A 15,878-nucleotide genomic window follows, 5' to 3' on the forward strand; every position below is an offset into this window, starting at 1 on the left:
GTATGTTGGTAGATATATAAGCTCGGCCAGAGTGCATAAGAAAGAGAGTTCGCCATAGGGCTGATTTACATATTGAGAAGAGACGAAAAAAGGTGGATGATCACCTTGGCAAATCTACAATTCCATGTTGACAATCTCCACAGATTCATCTTGTGGTGCGTGACCAGACTTGGCGTTGCGACTGTGCGAACGATGATATGATACCGTATCAATATGGCAACCATCCGCGTGAGCATCTGCTGTTCATGCACTGTATTACAGGCCTTCTCCGCATCCAAATCTAGAACACTCTGTGCCACGACTTTGCGTTCAATTGACAGATTTTGTGTCTGAATATCACGAATAATCTGTCTGATCTGAGATGAGATGAAGAGGCCCCACGTGTTTTAATCGCCGATGTCTGAGACGTAAACAAGTTTAAAAAGAACTCACTGATCAACAAGCTCATGTCCTGAACCTGTTCTTTCACTGGGTGCGGTACCAACGGCAGTGGAGAGCTCTGGAGGGAATCAACCAATTGTGGCGCAGTCTATGACGCATTGACCAACAGGATGTCAGGGAATCGGAGCTTCATTGAAAAATAACTCTAGATTTAGTGGCCCTCACCCCTGCTAGGCCCTGTAATTGCAACCCCCCCCCCCCTTAACCAGAAGAAAAAAAGTCTGTTGAAATCGTTGGATTCCTTCCTATTATGCTTGTTTTAGGGGGGCGCTCGCATTCATTCCATCGTGTAGACATCACTTCGCCTCACTTAGTCTCCATCTTTTCTTTTCCATCCGCTCTTTTGCCGTCTTTTATTCCCTTCGTGACGCTGTCTTTTTCTCTCCTTCTCTGCTTGCACTTCTAGCACCACCCACCGCTACCTCAAACGACCCGAGCCCGATTGCGGCCGCACGAATCGAGACACGTCTTCTTCTGTTCCTCGATGTGAGGCTTGAGCCTCCTCTGTCTTTCGCTCCAATTCTTTTCGCCAGCCGACGCGGCTCCTTCATTCAAGATGCGCGTTTCCAATATGCGCTTGCCTAACAGCTTGCGTAACTTGAGCGTGCGCCTCTCGAGCGTTCGCATTCCTCATCCTCACCCGCGGCGCATCATTCTCTACGTGACGACAACAACTCTCCTCGTCGCCATGATCCTCACCTTCACCATGAGCGACCGACTATTCGGCAATGGCCATTCCGGCTACGATCCTCTCCTCTCCCGAACCAACGATTACCGACTCCTCACGAGTACGCGGAATAACTTGGGTTTCTACAACTCCATAAATGTCAAGAAGACGGGCCAGAAGATTATGAACCCGACCCTTCTTGAACTGCCAAAGGGCAGCAAGCACGACTTCCTCGTCATTGCGCGCGCTCCCCACGTCGACCAAGATATCAAGGGCAAGAAATACAGACGAGCTCAGCAAGTCGCCACCTTCGTTAGCCTCACATGGGATGCCTTCGGCCGGCCGGAGCTCACTGCGGACAACGATTGGCATAAGATGCTCGTGGAGGACTTTACAGAAGCTCAGGGTCCCGAGCATCACTGCAAGGCTCAGCCTGACATGGATAAATACATTGGTCCTGAGGACATGAAGCTCTTCTGGAGGAAGAACGGTACTCCCATGCTCATCTTCACCCACCAAGTCGATGACGAGAACCTCTGCGAGGGCATGTACATCATTGATGCACGTGCAGCTGTGCCCGAGCTTGTCAAACAGATGGGAAAGCACGCGAAAGAACTCCCTGGCATCGAATTCGACAAGCCCGTCCTCCTCCGTCGCCAGCCCCCCGAGGGCCAAGAGTCCAACGCCCGATATCAACGCGAGAAGAACTGGGCTCCTGTCTACAATCCCTTCAGCGCCGATGACGACGAGATGATGTTCATGGTAGAGCCTAGCCAGCTGTTCCGCTTCAACTCGACCGAGGGGCCTGTCCAGGACATGGAAGCTGAGCCCGAATCCGCCGTAGACGAACCTTTCCCTCCCGACAACGAGAAGAAGACATGGCACTCTGCCGAGAAGACCTGCATGAACGACGTTATGCTCACCGACAAGCGCGTGCATCAGTCAACGCCCATGCTCAGCCTCACGCTCTGCAATCGCGGTGCTTGTGAGCCGATGGAGAACAACACGGTCATTATGGGCATGGTGCAGATGCGCTACGATCCTCCTCAATACACAAACACATGGTACGACCACCGAATAGTGGTCTACTCGCCGGTCGCGCCATACCACATGATGAGCGTCAGCAAGAAGCTCACCTACCACGGCGAGACCAATAGCAGATACATTTGGACAGGAAGCATGGTGTACCACGGCGATCAACCCGCGCAGAGAAGCCACGGGTACTTGGACGACGAGATCTGGCTGAGCTTTGGCATTGGCGACTCGTCGCCTGGATGGTTGGACATCAAGGCAGAGGAGTTGGTGCTGGACCACTATTTCTGCCAAGGGGCGACACCAGGGTATCGGAGCAGCATCAAAGAGCACGCACATTGACGAGAACACGACACAGAAAGAAACAATGTAATTGGTAATACGGATAGAGTGGCATCATCAATTTTTGCAGTTGTATTACAGCATAGGTATCATGCATATCACCTGTGGATAATTCAGGAATACTTGGAGTTGCGGTAGAACAAGGAAGGGCATCAAGAGAATTGAATGGAATTGATTGAATTGACATTGACATTGACCGACTGATGTGATCATGATCTTGGTGTTGAGTGAAACGATGGAGGCTATGAGCCCCGCAGCACAATTCATTGCTTAAATTACCTTAATTTCCAGTGATGGCTTGGCAGGGGACGACGAAATGGATGCTCTGGCGGTCTTGGATTGGAAGGACGTGCCTAAAAACTTGGCAGTTGGTGGTCATTGGTGGGACCGTAATTTAGCTAGGTACGGAGTACAGGGGATAAATTGATAAAACAGGGCGGCGGGCGGAAAGGAGAGGGGAGAGAGGGAGGGCGGTAAATTAGCAGCGTGGGGAGTCAACGTTAGCGGACGTTGGTTCGTGATCTTGGGGGCCGTAGGGTAGGGCTGAGGATAAGATGGACAAGCTTAAGATCTTCTTCAGATCTGGACATGGCTTCGATTCGTAGATCAAGGGGAGATCATAGAGCAATCACTGTAGAATATACTAGATTTGCAAAAGGGTAGTGCTCTTCATTGCAAAAAGCACACGGTCTTCGGTGTGCGCGGCCTCAATTGTGTTACACCGCTGAGTGTGAAGCCAATTGAGACGCGTCTCGGTCCCCCATGGCATGCTTCAGTTTATGCGAATCTGTCAGTGCCTGCGGTCGCAAATCAAGGCAATCCTTCATTGAGCTCTGGAACGCCCAGAGATCTGGTCATGAGTTGGCAACTGCTGGCAATCACTGCGCCATGATCAAACGAAGGATGATGACGACTCTCCTGTGGCGCAATCTTGGCAAATCCCATCTGACATGTCCCCTCATCTCATCCTGAGCGCGTCGATGGACAGTCAGCTTGAGCAGTCTCGAACTAATCGTCATGGTCAATCGTGGAGGTCGCAGCAAAGCGTGTAGAACTTGCAAGCGAAGACGCGTAAAATGCGGTACCGTCTCTTTGGATGTCGCTTTGAGAGACACGCTGACTGACGCTCACTGTAGATCAAAGTAAGCCGCACTGTCGGCGATGTGAGAAAGCTGGGATCGCATGTGAAGGCTACGTTACGTACGGCGAGTTTGTTGATGAGACGACGCGATTCACGAAGGATAAACCGCCTGCAAAGGACAATCAGCTGCAGGTTCGATTGGTCAGTCCCTCTTCTTCTAAGGCCACTGAAAGACAGATCTGGCGTCCGCCGCCACTGTTACTGGATCAAGATGCCGTAATTCATGCTCACCTGCTATCGCGGATCGACGAAGTTACGCCCTTAATGGCCAATCTCGAATCCATCACAATGCCAGATTCTACGCGAAGTCTTGCAGTGCGAGCATTAGCGGCAGTCTACTTTGGCAAAACAAACCGTGATAAACGAATCTTTGAGCTCGGAAGTAGAGAATATGTGAAGGCTTTGAACAGAGTGCAGCTTGATCTGGCGTGTTCGACTGCTGTCCTGGAATGGGACACGCTTGCGAGTGTAATTTGTTTGTGCATGTTTGAGAACATCGTCTTTACTGATAAGACGGGATGGCTGAAGCACTACGAGGGAATAACTCAGTTGGTAAGTTCTGTGATGCACCAGATACCTGAGTCCATACTAAATTGTTGGTTCAAGGTCAAGCTGAGAGGACCTTGGAGACACCAAACAGTCCTGGAAAGGGAACTGCTCAGACAGTGCCGATTCGAGATAGTATGCAGCTCTTCCCCCAACATGAAGTATCGCTGACTGGCATAGATATTGTGCGCACTTATAAACAGAAAGCATTGCTATCTCACACTTCCAGAGTGGCAGACCATCCCCTGGCCGTCGACCGTACCCAAGACAGCTAGTGATGCCTTACACGACATCTTTGCCCGCGTTCCCGGCCAGTTGCATGACATGGATCTGGTAGAAAGAGGTGAAGGTGACAACAAGTTCTTTGAGGAACTTCGACAGCGAGTCGAGACTACATTATCGGATCTCGAAGACTGGGAGCAGTTCTATCAACACCCTCGGCCTCTCACTGGCTCACCTCTCGCTTCAACACAAGACAGCACTTCGCATCCGGTTAGACACAAAGCACTTCTTGCATTGCAAAGAGCGATCATTCTCTGCATGACAGGCCTCTGTACCTTCTTTAACATTCCTCTCGTGGCCGAAATTCCAGCTATTCTCGAATATCGAAAAGTAGTTAGGAAAGCTCTTGCAACTGAGATATGCCAACTGGCGACATCGTATCTTGGACATGAGTCTCATAGCACTGAGTCCTTATTATTCATATTCCCGCTCCAAATAGCAAGTATGAACTTCGAAAAGGGCAGCGCAGAGGAGAAGGGGGCTGAGGAAATCATGAATGGGGTCATTGCTGGGACGTATGGGTTTGAGATCGGGAGAAGACGAGAATGGAAGACATCGAGCGTAATTCTAATCAAATAACACGTACACCTATGAATTGTTATCTAGGGAAAAGTCTACATAGTTCGAATCATGATCCATTCCAATTTGGCCACCTTCTTCTCGTCTTTCTCATCCTTCTTCTCAGCCTTCTTATTCACCTTGGCGATCGCCTTGCCATGTTTCTCTATCAACCTTGCTCGATCCTTCTCAACTTCTTCCAAATCCTTTCTTCGTCTCCTTTCAATCTCGCTAACCTTCTTCTCACTTGACTCAATCAGTCTCTCCTCTGCTTTGACGTTGATCTCTGCGATCCTATCCTCCAACCTCGCGATCTTAGCCTCAATCTCAATCCGGCTTTCAACGTCGGAGTTATACTGCTCATCGATAGACTCAACAGAGCGATCAAACTTATCAGCTGCCTTTTCGCGCTTCTGAAGACGTTTTTCTTGCTTCTTGTGTTTTTTCTTCTCCTTGCTGGCTTGTGTGACGGCAGCTTGTTTGGCGCTGATGCGATCCAGCATATTGGAGTGTCTGACCGGTGGCTCTACGTCGAAAGACAAGGCTTCTACATGTGGTGAGATTTCTTGTAGTCGTTGTAGTGGATCGAGACTCTTGGCCGTAGTGTTGAGTTGCTGCATCACTTCCTCATCCTTCATGGTCCTCATCACTAAGCCTTTTGGTGCGAAGATATCGCGATTCACTCTCTCAAGTACCCTTCTCTCTCGAAAATATGCTGTAGCAGCAGTTCCAGTACCTGCAGCCAGTCCAAGGCCCAAAGAAACGCCTTGGGCTATCTCGTTAGGGACGAAACCGAGACCATCGCCTGCGACCTCCATTGCTTTGAATGGCGCTGGCTCGGCGAGAGCGATGTTGAGAGCATCGATGATGGCCATAAAATCTTTTGAAGAGATGCCGTATGAGCTGAGGATGAGAGGGTAAGCTCGGTGGTATGGGGGAGTTACTTCCAGTGAGCCTGTGATTGACGTTGAGGGGATGAGAATGGGGCGTGATGGAGAAAGTGTTGGTCTTCCCATGGGAGGCGAGGGTAGTATTTGTGGAAGGTAAGTACGATTGCTCGGCTGGTACATGTAATCGTGATGAGGGACTGTTTCAACTGGTAATTCCACTGGCAAGGCCTGTTGTTGACAGTCGAGTTGATGGGGGTACATCCTGACTGAGAGGTGAAGACTTGATGCGTAAAACAATGTAATTTCGATGAACTTATCTCTTGGAATAGTTTGTCTGATACTCTTATCTGGGCACATCACTCGTCTTATACTTGACCCTCTGTCGCACATTGGCCGGCTTACATGAGGTTATTCCCGATGGGGAACATTGATCGAGGTGGAGGCTGTCACAGGGCAGCGCCACTGAAATACGGCGCTAACCGTGTTGGGTCCATTGCGCGAGCTGGACTGCGCCGTCTTACAGCATTCAGAGGGAAATGATCAGCTGTGAAAGCAAGTCCTTTGATTTCTAGCCTGCTACGGATTGGTGACAGCTCTATATAGGCTTGACTTGCCATATTGCTCATCTCTAGGCGGGGGGATACGCTTTCGGTAATCCGTTGGCATTGGTCCGTACAAGGTAATGAGCCTAGTTACCGTGACCTATGTATTCGAATGAAGCAACGGTGCCAATGGGGTACCTTGAAACCACGGCTTTTCCCTCTCCCAGCCGCCAACAACAAAGCGCGTCGAGATCTTTTCTGCACTCAAAATCTGTTCCTCGGTCCCTTTCACGGTATCCGATGGGGCACGCCGATTGTACCAGCCCAGAAGCTGCACACCAGTGTGAATAGCTGTTCGGAAAGCCATGTCGTCGTCGATTTCCTCATAGCCGTCTATGAACCCTCTGATCATCGTCAAAGCGATATCAGAGTCGTGAAAATGATACGCCTCATACAGATCACCTATCATATGTCCCAAGTCGTATGCTCGATGGCCAAATTGGCACATTTCCCAGTCAATCAAGATGATGTCTGCAGCGGTATCACGGCCGCTTGGAGCCGGAGGGTATTTCGATAGTAGAACACTAGCTAGCAATAACTTTCGCTGCATAGGTCGGCTCAAACGTTCCTGTAACTCACTTTCCCATCCAGCAATCACCATGTATCATACCTCGATTTAGTCCATCCTTCCCACTGATGAGATTTTGAAGCTCGAGTTCTGCTTGCTCTTTGACCCTTTCCAGAACCCCGGAGTTCTTTTCCAGGATATCGGGAAAGGTCTTCAAGACGTCAATGAATGCGCCGCGGGTAACCTTGTGCTTGAGTCTTTGGATGGGCCCGTTGCATCCAATTTTGTTTCTGAAGTCTGCTTGTTGGGGTTCCGAGGCCCATTCATGGAAGTGACGCAACCAGCGTCCAACCTCTTTACTAGTGGTCAATGCCTGAAATTGCTTCCACAATTTACTCAGATCTGCTGAACGTATGATGGATGCTATGTCTGTCGAATGGCGGAAATCTTGTTGTACCGCAATTCCTCTATGAGCATAGAGATCTAGAAAATAAGTAATAGGGATCTTGACTTTCATGGCCACCAGCGATGACTGATTCAAGTACTCCAGTGCGATATTCTCGATGCACTGCACAGAGAGTGAGGTCAGTGGGCAGTCATTATCTAGCTTATGCACATTGGCTCTTTGGCTTTGATGGGAAAGGAGATCAGATGTGGACATACGCAGCGTGACAAGTCAACTTTGAACCTAGCATTTCCTGGTACATGATCTAGTGAGTATTTCACAATAACTCTCTCCGTATTCGGAGCATAGTCTCTGGTACGCATGGCATGGATAAGAATGCCTCGATAGACATAGTTGGCGCTGCCACCGCTCAAACGTATGAGAGATGAGCAGGCGAATGGCGTGTTCTCGAGCTGCTAAAGAAGGTATTGCTCCACCATTTGATCGTGGGGAACTGAAGTCTTTTTGGGTTCAATCAATTTTGACCAGCTCAAGGTCAGTCCTTTTTCCATCTGCAGTATTTGCTGTCTGAGTCATAGGTCGATGCGTGATACTGCGTCAGCGAATCACGTCACTGGTGAGAGTACTAAGATAAGACAAAACCTGTTACCAAATGTGTCCAAAGTCAGGTACTATGATATCGAACAGCTTTGCATTTATATTCATTCCTGTCCTTAGCCTATAGTATGAGAAGCCTTTCTCCAGACATATGACTTTCCACTTCGACAGTTCAGTGCCTGGGCATACATCTACTAGCGACGAAGGCCCGGAAGTTTCTTGCCCTTCACGCCCAGTAGAACTGGATATCCAAGGTCCTTGCGGATTTCAATAGACGAGCCAGAAGTGTTGACCTCGTCCTTGCTTCCTCCCCCAAACCTAACCTCAAGTCCAAAGAAACTCACTGACCCGCCAGTGCTCTTGGCCTTTTGAGTTATATCATAGACACGCTCGGCGACATTGGTTTGTAAGGACAGCTTCATGGCGACCTTGTAAGCCAGAATGATTTGGTCGACTCTGGCCGCAGCACCAATCTCACGAGCGATTTCGGGTCGAAAGTCTCGGTACTCCTCCATGATGTTGGGCACATCCCAGTCACCTGGCTTGACGGTAAAGACACCCGCTTCGGCCGCTGACAGTTGCACTGAGAGTTCAGAGCCAGCCTCCTGAGCCGTGATCAATTCCTCCTTCATCTGATGATCCTGGGTGTAGCTCGCCTTGAAGAAACAAGTGAAGCCCGAATTGGCGTTGACATTAGCGAAACCAAACTTGTCCCAACTCTCTGACTTTGCATCATTGATGTTGAAGGTCAAGCTTAGCTTGTTCTCGCCACCGGCGTCCCTGATCCAGTTACTAGCCGTGTCACTGTAAGAGTTTTCGATGGTATAGGTAGGTCTCAAAAATCCCCCATTTTCCTGGGGAGGATCAGAAAAACCGTTGACGATGTTGCCAAAGCTAAGGGCACATGGCATGTTGAGCCCAGGATTGGCTTTATCCGGTTCACAGGCACTGAACAGCCTCTGCCTCTGCCTGTTGAGCTGATCAGCAGCAGGGCCGCCAAGCTGAGCACGCAGAGATGCTTCAGTCGCAGAAGCAGCTTGCTTCTCTCGAGACAAAAAGTCAAAGCTCGGGTACTGTACGCCCGACAGTTTGTTAGTGCCTAGGTCCGCAATACGAGGAGTTTGATGGATTGCACAACCATCTTACATTTCTTGGAATCCACTGTCCGATAGTCAGGTTGCCTTTATCTTCGTCAGCCGCGTAAGCCTCCGTTACTTTCATCATCAGCTCTGCATGCTGTGCATTGAGCTTTCTGACTTTTGCTTGAATGTCGTTCAATCGTTTCTGGGCACCCATGTCTCGATTCCCTCGGAGCTCTACGGCCCCAAGCACTCTGTTGTTCACGTTAGTCATCGTTGAGTTCATTGAAATCGCGAAGGGCCCCTTACTCTTGAAGTCGCTGAGAGTACTTCTTGTCTCCAGAAGCGAAAACTGGAGCATCCAGCTGCATGACAGCATCGCCAATATCGTAAACCCCTTTGTTGGTGATTTCCTGAGGAATATTACCACCAACAGGAATGCCCATTACCCCGATGGGAGCGGCATAGAAGATCTCATTCTTTGTATCAATATTGCTGAAGAATTTTGTCTGGAGTGCTTTGGCATAGGCTTTCCAGAGATCCTCGTCATGCTTGGAAAAGGCGGCGGGTCTGCCACGGCCGGGGCGAGGAGGTGCGGGCATGATCGAAGTGATAAGAGGACAAGATCTGGTGGATTTGATGTCCGGGAAAATATGGTGTTCTGAGATCTTAAAAGGGATCTTTTATCTAGCAATTATAGTATGAGGGATATCAAGTAAGAAATTGGCATTGGGTTTGCGTTTTGGATGGCATTGCGATGTCCAGGCTTTTATATCTAGGACAAAAGAGGCGTCATGGCCCAGACCATTTAAATAGGGATAAGCCATTCCATAATAAGTTGATCTGTCTCAGTATGCCAGCCAAATTGTTCCAGCTCTGGTGTTCACTGATCCGATGAGGGGCAGCTGAACCCCTCGATTGGGTCGACAAGATCCTCCTCCAACCCTTTTCGGCCAACTATTGACAACGTCGTGGTCTATCGACAGTAGTCAATGTGAAATGTTGGCCTAGTGGCAACACTACAGGCTCTTGTGCCTCTAAATAAACACCAGTTGTGAACTCGGCCGGGGACAAGCTTATCTGATTGGGTACATACTTCTAGTAGCGCACAGATGGAAGCTGATGAGGGGATTTTGATCTTAAGCTCAAGATGAACAGTACTTCATGCTGGGCCTAGTTTGCATGTGGGAAGAAGTATTTTTCATCACCGAGATGCACTAATCCGCATCGGTGACTTGCATCCCGCCAGCACCGCCAAAACGCTAGCCTGCAGCTCTACGCAAGCCTCAGTAGTTCTAGATTAATCAGAAGCTCACGAGTTCAGTTTCAGCTGCTGTGTCTACTTTTTCGAGGCAAGGGAGTTTATTTACTTCAGAAACAAATAATCTACTTAGGAAGATGGGGGCAAGATCAAGATGGGCTGTAACTCCCAGCCAGCATGAAAAGTTAATACAACTAACAAACCAGGATACAACAAAATCATAGCTTTACTCTAGTGTCCCTCAGTGAGCTCATTGCATAGCATGGAAATAATAAGGACAGGCGCCTTCTAGAGCATATGATACTGGCTGTCAAATACGAATGAAGCCTGGGTAAGATGACAGGTTACAGTCGATTTACCTAGCTGAGGTTCAGATCAAGTTATACAAGTCGTTCAGTGGATAATACCGATAACTGAAATACATCTAAACACTTCTATCCTCATATGAGTCCCAGGCTTGTTTATCATGGTCAGGAACAAGTCGACATCGCACTAAATTTTCATGTAACTTGAGCTGCAATAGTCAGGTGAACCTGTGCCGGACTGAACTTCCATGGTTTGAGACAGGGTACAGACGGTTGTATTCACTGATGTCTACGTCAGCAGTTTCTTCTAGTCTCTTGTTATGATTTGAGTGATCCATAAAGGCTCCTGAAAGAGGACGGGCTAGAGCAGGAATTGCGAGTCGTCAGAACAATCTCGCCTTGCATTGTTATCACAGGGGATAGTAGAAAAATGGTATGAGTTCACATGTCTCAAGATCTGCTTGTTGCTTGAAACCATTTAGCTTGGGGTTTTCAGGCTGAAATTGTTGTCCTTGGTTTGCAAATCACTAGCAGTTTCACAGACGATATCAGCTGCTTGTGAGCACAGTTCGTTAAACATCCGGAATAGCCTCCCAGGATCTTTTATTTGCAGTCTGTGCCATGGACTGAGACATACATATTCACGGCAACATCGTTTCTCAGTCACGCAGGGCTTGGACAATAGTATACATTTTCCCAACAAAATCTTAATAATGCTAACGGTATCCAGCAGGTGGTTTGAAGTTGAAGCTTTGAACTATACGTAACTTTCGTCACCCTCAGGTGAACCAGCTATACAGGGATCATTAAATAGCCTAACAGCAGTAATAATCACTATTCAAATTCTTGTCTTTACTCAGGAGATAGCTTTTAATAATACGCCAGCTATAACCAAGAAAATCGGAACAGGGGTATAGCCTTACCGATAGACCTGTCATAAATCAGGCATCTGCTTCTTTATAGAGTCAATGCTAAAGTTTAAAGGATACCGCGGCATTCAATATTGCTTCGCGCACTAACTATGAGTAGTTATGTTGCAGTTGGCGCATCCAGGGTTTTTGTTGATGTAACAACGAGGCGGGGGATTGTGTGCCCTGCCCCCTTTGACCACGCACAAACAATGTTTTTGTAGTCTTGGACTAAGCAGGATCGACGGGAATAAAACCTGCTCGTAAGCAAACTGCGACTACGATTAGATGTTATTCAGGTTGTGTTAGCTTATGAGCTAGAAAATCGACCATCATTAACTACGGAACTTTTCGCTGGTACTAAACCGCGAACCTGGCAAATATTGGTAGATGGAATTTCATTGCCCGATAACAAATACGATGTGAGTTTTGGACAGGCTTAGCTGAAAAATGCAGGTCATTGCCTTATCTGATTCTCATTTGTCATAAAACATTTCCCAGTCTCCACACGAAACATCTTCAACAATTGCCTGTCATATCTGACAACTTTCATGTGCCGAACCTCGGTTGTGAAACTGGGGAAGCTGGGGAGGTAGGGTGGCAGTTCTCTACGTAACTAGGTACAAGGTTTACGCTTGCTATACGCAGTATCTATTTCTCTAAGATGATGAATTTGTCCCAATCTGCTCTCAAATTGGACTTGGCTAGAGGATCAATAGTATCAATAGCTGGCCTCGATTAATTCCGATTGAGTTTTTGTACGATGGAGCTAAAGGCCCGAATGGTTCAACGTTCGTTGCCGTGAGCACGTACTGCAACGTATGTACGTACATACATATTCTTGATCGTCCCGTGTTCATAAATTGGCAACAGAACGGCGTCTCCGCGTGTCGATGCCGACCGAGCATGGGCCCTGGAAATGATCGACAGGCCCTAGCCCGATCCTTGACGTCGGCCAACGTTGTTCCTGGGCAGCGGCATGGGCATTTGTTCTCGGAGCCTAAACTATTCTGGCTTGGTGCCTGAATGTTGCTTTTTTGGGATCGATAACCTGCATTCTCTCTAAAGATGGGAGTGAGGATGTGATATCACGAATATGCAAGCCAACGTGGTGTCGGAACATCAACTCCTGTCACGCACGCACGCACGCACGCACACTACAAAGCTGTCGAGTCTTCTGTTAAGCTCCGAAAGTTCAAACTCTGTTAGATGGCTGACACGCGTTCCCTTCCACGTCAGTGTGCTTCAGACTTTTTCCGAGGCGTTCAGGTCGTTGGGTTGGACTGTCGACCGTGCGACTGCTGCGATATTACCCCAAGCGAGCTCGCCCTGAAAAAGCCGGCCCCTGTAAGCTGCCCAAAAGCTAGCGAACCTTCAGCACTACCAAGGCAAGGGTAGCATCTCAACACCCAAACCGTCGGTTGAGTCTGGACCCGGAACAATGAGCCAGTAGACACAGACCAAATCACGCGACAATGGCGAGATCGACACTAAGTGAACGGTGGAAATTCGAAACAATCTAGGCCAAGAGACGATGGGAAAACGGCGGCGGACGGTTCAAAGGCTCAAACTCGAGTTGGACAATAGAGTTTAAAGCTAAACGCCGGATCGCATCAGCCGCTTCACTGCAGTGATGCACTACCAAGAGCCCTGTCGAATAAGCTGTCCCCAATCCTGATGAATAAGCTGGAGGATCATGGAGAACCCTTGTTCTAAGCCTGGGGCTTGGATCCTAGTGCTACGCTTTGACTGCTACGGTACAGCCAACCTGTACATACTGTATTCGTAAAGTCTGCAGCAACATTTGGGTTAGTCGGCATTCAATGACCAACAATTACTCGGCATTTCCGGTTTGACTTCCTTACGAATGTCCAAGATGAAACAAGTGCTTCTCTTCTTAGCACTCCTTACCTTGCTTGTCTTCACCGTAATGATGCAACCCCGTCAGTCTTCAATATGCTAGACGGTCCGTGTTCAATTGTGGCTGCTTACCACTTTAGGTGCTTGCACATGCTCCGATCGCCAAGTTTAGCAAACGGCCCAACAATTCTTTATCCCATGAGCCTCTTCTTCCCCGATGGTCTATGCTTCTCAATCTCCAAGCATAACACAGCCTGGACCTTCCATCGACGGCTTAAGCTCACCCCCCTCTGTCGGAGCATTCTACCCCTGGATCGAGGCTTGGTCTAGCACGGCATCCTTACAAGGCTACAGTACTTAGCTGCATGAAATGATCGACGGTGCTCATTGACATGGTCGGCAGACGTATATCATCCCCGGCACTTCACCTTGCTTTTTCGCTAATCGAGGGGTTCAGTTGTCATTCTTACTTCTTGACGCTGCACGACATATACCAGAATGCGGTCGAGACAGCCTGATCTTTGGGCCGCCGAGTATATTACTTTTGCAGCTGCGACTATCTTTCTTATCCTACGTCTCATCAGCCGAAGAATTACGAGGATCCGATTCTGGTGGGATGATTACTTTGCTTGTGCAAGTTATGTATGTTGATGGACACGCGACTACTTGGGATTATCGTTAACAGCATCAAGGTCACCGCTGTCTGCTGGGGCATTGTATTACCTATCTGCACGGTTCCTCCTCGACATCGACATCGACAATCGCTGACTTCTTACAAGGGATTCACCATGGCTTCGGACTGCACGCCAAGGACGTAGAGGGCATGACCTTTACGGAAGCCAATTACACAACCAAGAAATATCTCTTTATAATGGAACACTTCTACGCCTTCACCCTCTTCTTCGCCAAGATTTCCATCCTATCCTTTTACTGGCGCATGTTCCGCGTCGCAAACATCCAGATCTTCGTCTCGGTCTTGTTGGTCTGCTCCATTCTCTGGATCCTCGTTCGCGTAAGCAGCCTCAAGATACCGCAAGGCCTAAGCTCACACTATATCAGACATTCCTGACGACATTCCACTGCTACCCCGTGCGAGCGTTCTGGGATCCCACGATAGGACACTATACCTGTGCCATCAAGAGTAGTGACTTCTTCTTTGGTACTGTCCTTGCGCACGTTATAATAGACGTCGGCATCTTGATCCTGCCCATCGTTCAGATCCAGAAGCTTCAGCTTCCGACCCTGCAGAAGATTGCCATCATATTCATGTTCATGTTCGGTATTCTGTAGGATCTCTCCCTGTATTCTCATTAATCGCTTCGTGCTAATACATCTTCCAGGGTTTGCGTCGCTGGTCTCGTCATCGTCAGTGTGTCAGCATCATTTGACAACAAGTCAGTCGACATGACGTGGCAATTGGCTCCCGTCATTATTTGGGCATCAGTCGAGGTCAACTTGGTGACAGTATCCAGTCAGTCTTAACTTCCGGTCCCTTATGTCTGCCTCACACTAATCCTTTACAGCCTGTCTTCCCATCATCCGACCTGCCTGCCTCTATCTCTTCACCTGCACGAACCCCGTATCATCGATCAGATCCGGATCAAACAACTTCGGCAGTAACTATGGTCGAAGCCAGACAAAGCACTCGATTCGTCTCGGAACTATAGGGAAGGACGAGTCCAGCTCTACACACGAGCTCGCCAGAAGCGAGCCAAGTGGGAGCGAATCTTTCAATTCAGAGTTCGAGCACGAAGATCGGCGACATGGAAACATTGCTACGGTGACTGGTCCGGGCAGTACGGCTAATCTGGAGCATCCAGCGGGTGTTGGGGGCATCATGGTCAAAAACGAAACTGTGGTGCATGTTTCAAGGGCTAGGTCATCGAGATGAACATACCCGGAACGGATTGGGCGGCTTGAGCGTTTGGGCAATATACGACAAAAGGCGTTACGGCGATGATTTCAATCTTGTAACTAATTCTATGAAATTATTAATTTCACAACGCCGCTACAGTGCCGTTGGATATTCTGTGACCATTCCTATCGCTCATACACGCCCTTGGCTTGTGGATTAGCCTGGGCCTCGTAGGCTACATAATAGTCAATACTGCTGATCGGTCGGAAGCAAGACTTCACAGGCGGCTGGCGTACAATGTCACTTGCAACTGGTGATCAGCTTCGATATACGACGCGACCAGTCTTCGCTAACATGTTTAGTTTCATTCTATAGTCAGCCAACCAGTCAAGTTGGTTTCGAGCACCTTTGCGTAGATGGACATTGGTGATCCAGTTTGTGGGCCACGGCGAGCTGGCAATGGACAACATGAGAATAACATAATCTTGGACAGATAGGCAGTATTGGTTGAGTAGAAGAAGCTGCCAAAGATCAAACAAATTGTCAAAGAATTTGACACATGTCGCCGGATGATATCAGAGAAACACCAAAGAGCTAG

General features: G+C 48.6%; 6 protein-coding genes across 6 annotated transcripts; 3 read left to right on the plus strand and 3 right to left on the minus strand.

The window, feature by feature from the left end:
- Positions 1-997: 997 nt before the first annotated feature.
- On the plus strand, positions 998-2,482 carry FSUBG_1615 (uncharacterized protein; the record flags this gene model as incomplete). The annotated part of the gene is made up of 1 exon (XM_036679301.1): positions 998-2,482. The coding sequence occupies one exon, from the start codon at positions 998-1,000 to the stop codon at positions 2,480-2,482; it is 1,485 nt and encodes a 494-aa protein (XP_036542876.1).
- A 1,017-nt stretch (positions 2,483-3,499) lies between these two features.
- FSUBG_1616 (uncharacterized protein) lies at positions 3,500-5,030 on the plus strand (the record flags this gene model as incomplete). Its single annotated transcript, XM_036679302.1, has 5 exons — positions 3,500-3,563; positions 3,619-3,624; positions 3,673-4,175; positions 4,230-4,304; positions 4,377-5,030. The coding sequence occupies 5 exons, from the start codon at positions 3,500-3,502 to the stop codon at positions 5,028-5,030; spliced, it is 1,302 nt and encodes a 433-aa protein (XP_036542877.1).
- A 35-nt stretch (positions 5,031-5,065) lies between these two features.
- On the minus strand, positions 5,066-6,160 carry FSUBG_1617 (uncharacterized protein; the record flags this gene model as incomplete). Its single annotated transcript, XM_036679303.1, has 1 exon — positions 5,066-6,160. One exon carries the CDS (start codon positions 6,158-6,160, stop codon positions 5,066-5,068), a length of 1,095 nt encoding a protein of 364 aa, XP_036542878.1.
- A 441-nt stretch (positions 6,161-6,601) lies between these two features.
- FSUBG_1618 (carboxypeptidase) lies at positions 6,602-7,526 on the minus strand (the record flags this gene model as incomplete). The annotated part of the gene is made up of 2 exons (XM_036679304.1): positions 6,602-7,025; positions 7,081-7,526. 2 exons carry the CDS (start codon positions 7,524-7,526, stop codon positions 6,602-6,604), a joined length of 870 nt encoding a protein of 289 aa, XP_036542879.1.
- A 680-nt stretch (positions 7,527-8,206) lies between these two features.
- FSUBG_1619 (uncharacterized protein) lies at positions 8,207-9,693 on the minus strand (the record flags this gene model as incomplete). The annotated part of the gene is made up of 3 exons (XM_036679305.1): positions 8,207-9,085; positions 9,159-9,345; positions 9,401-9,693. The coding sequence occupies 3 exons, from the start codon at positions 9,691-9,693 to the stop codon at positions 8,207-8,209; spliced, it is 1,359 nt and encodes a 452-aa protein (XP_036542880.1).
- Positions 9,694-13,923: 4,230 nt separating this feature from the next.
- FSUBG_1620 (L-fucose permease) lies at positions 13,924-15,316 on the plus strand (the record flags this gene model as incomplete). The annotated part of the gene is made up of 5 exons (XM_036679307.1): positions 13,924-14,067; positions 14,111-14,437; positions 14,485-14,711; positions 14,766-14,896; positions 14,949-15,316. 5 exons carry the CDS (start codon positions 13,924-13,926, stop codon positions 15,314-15,316), a joined length of 1,197 nt encoding a protein of 398 aa, XP_036542881.1.
- Positions 15,317-15,878: the final 562 nt, after the last annotated feature.

Source organism: Fusarium subglutinans (assembly GCF_013396075.1).
Source record: "Fusarium subglutinans strain NRRL 66333 chromosome Unknown NRRL66333_c0000009, whole genome shotgun sequence".
Taxonomy (NCBI): Eukaryota; Fungi; Ascomycota; class Sordariomycetes; order Hypocreales; family Nectriaceae; genus Fusarium; species Fusarium subglutinans.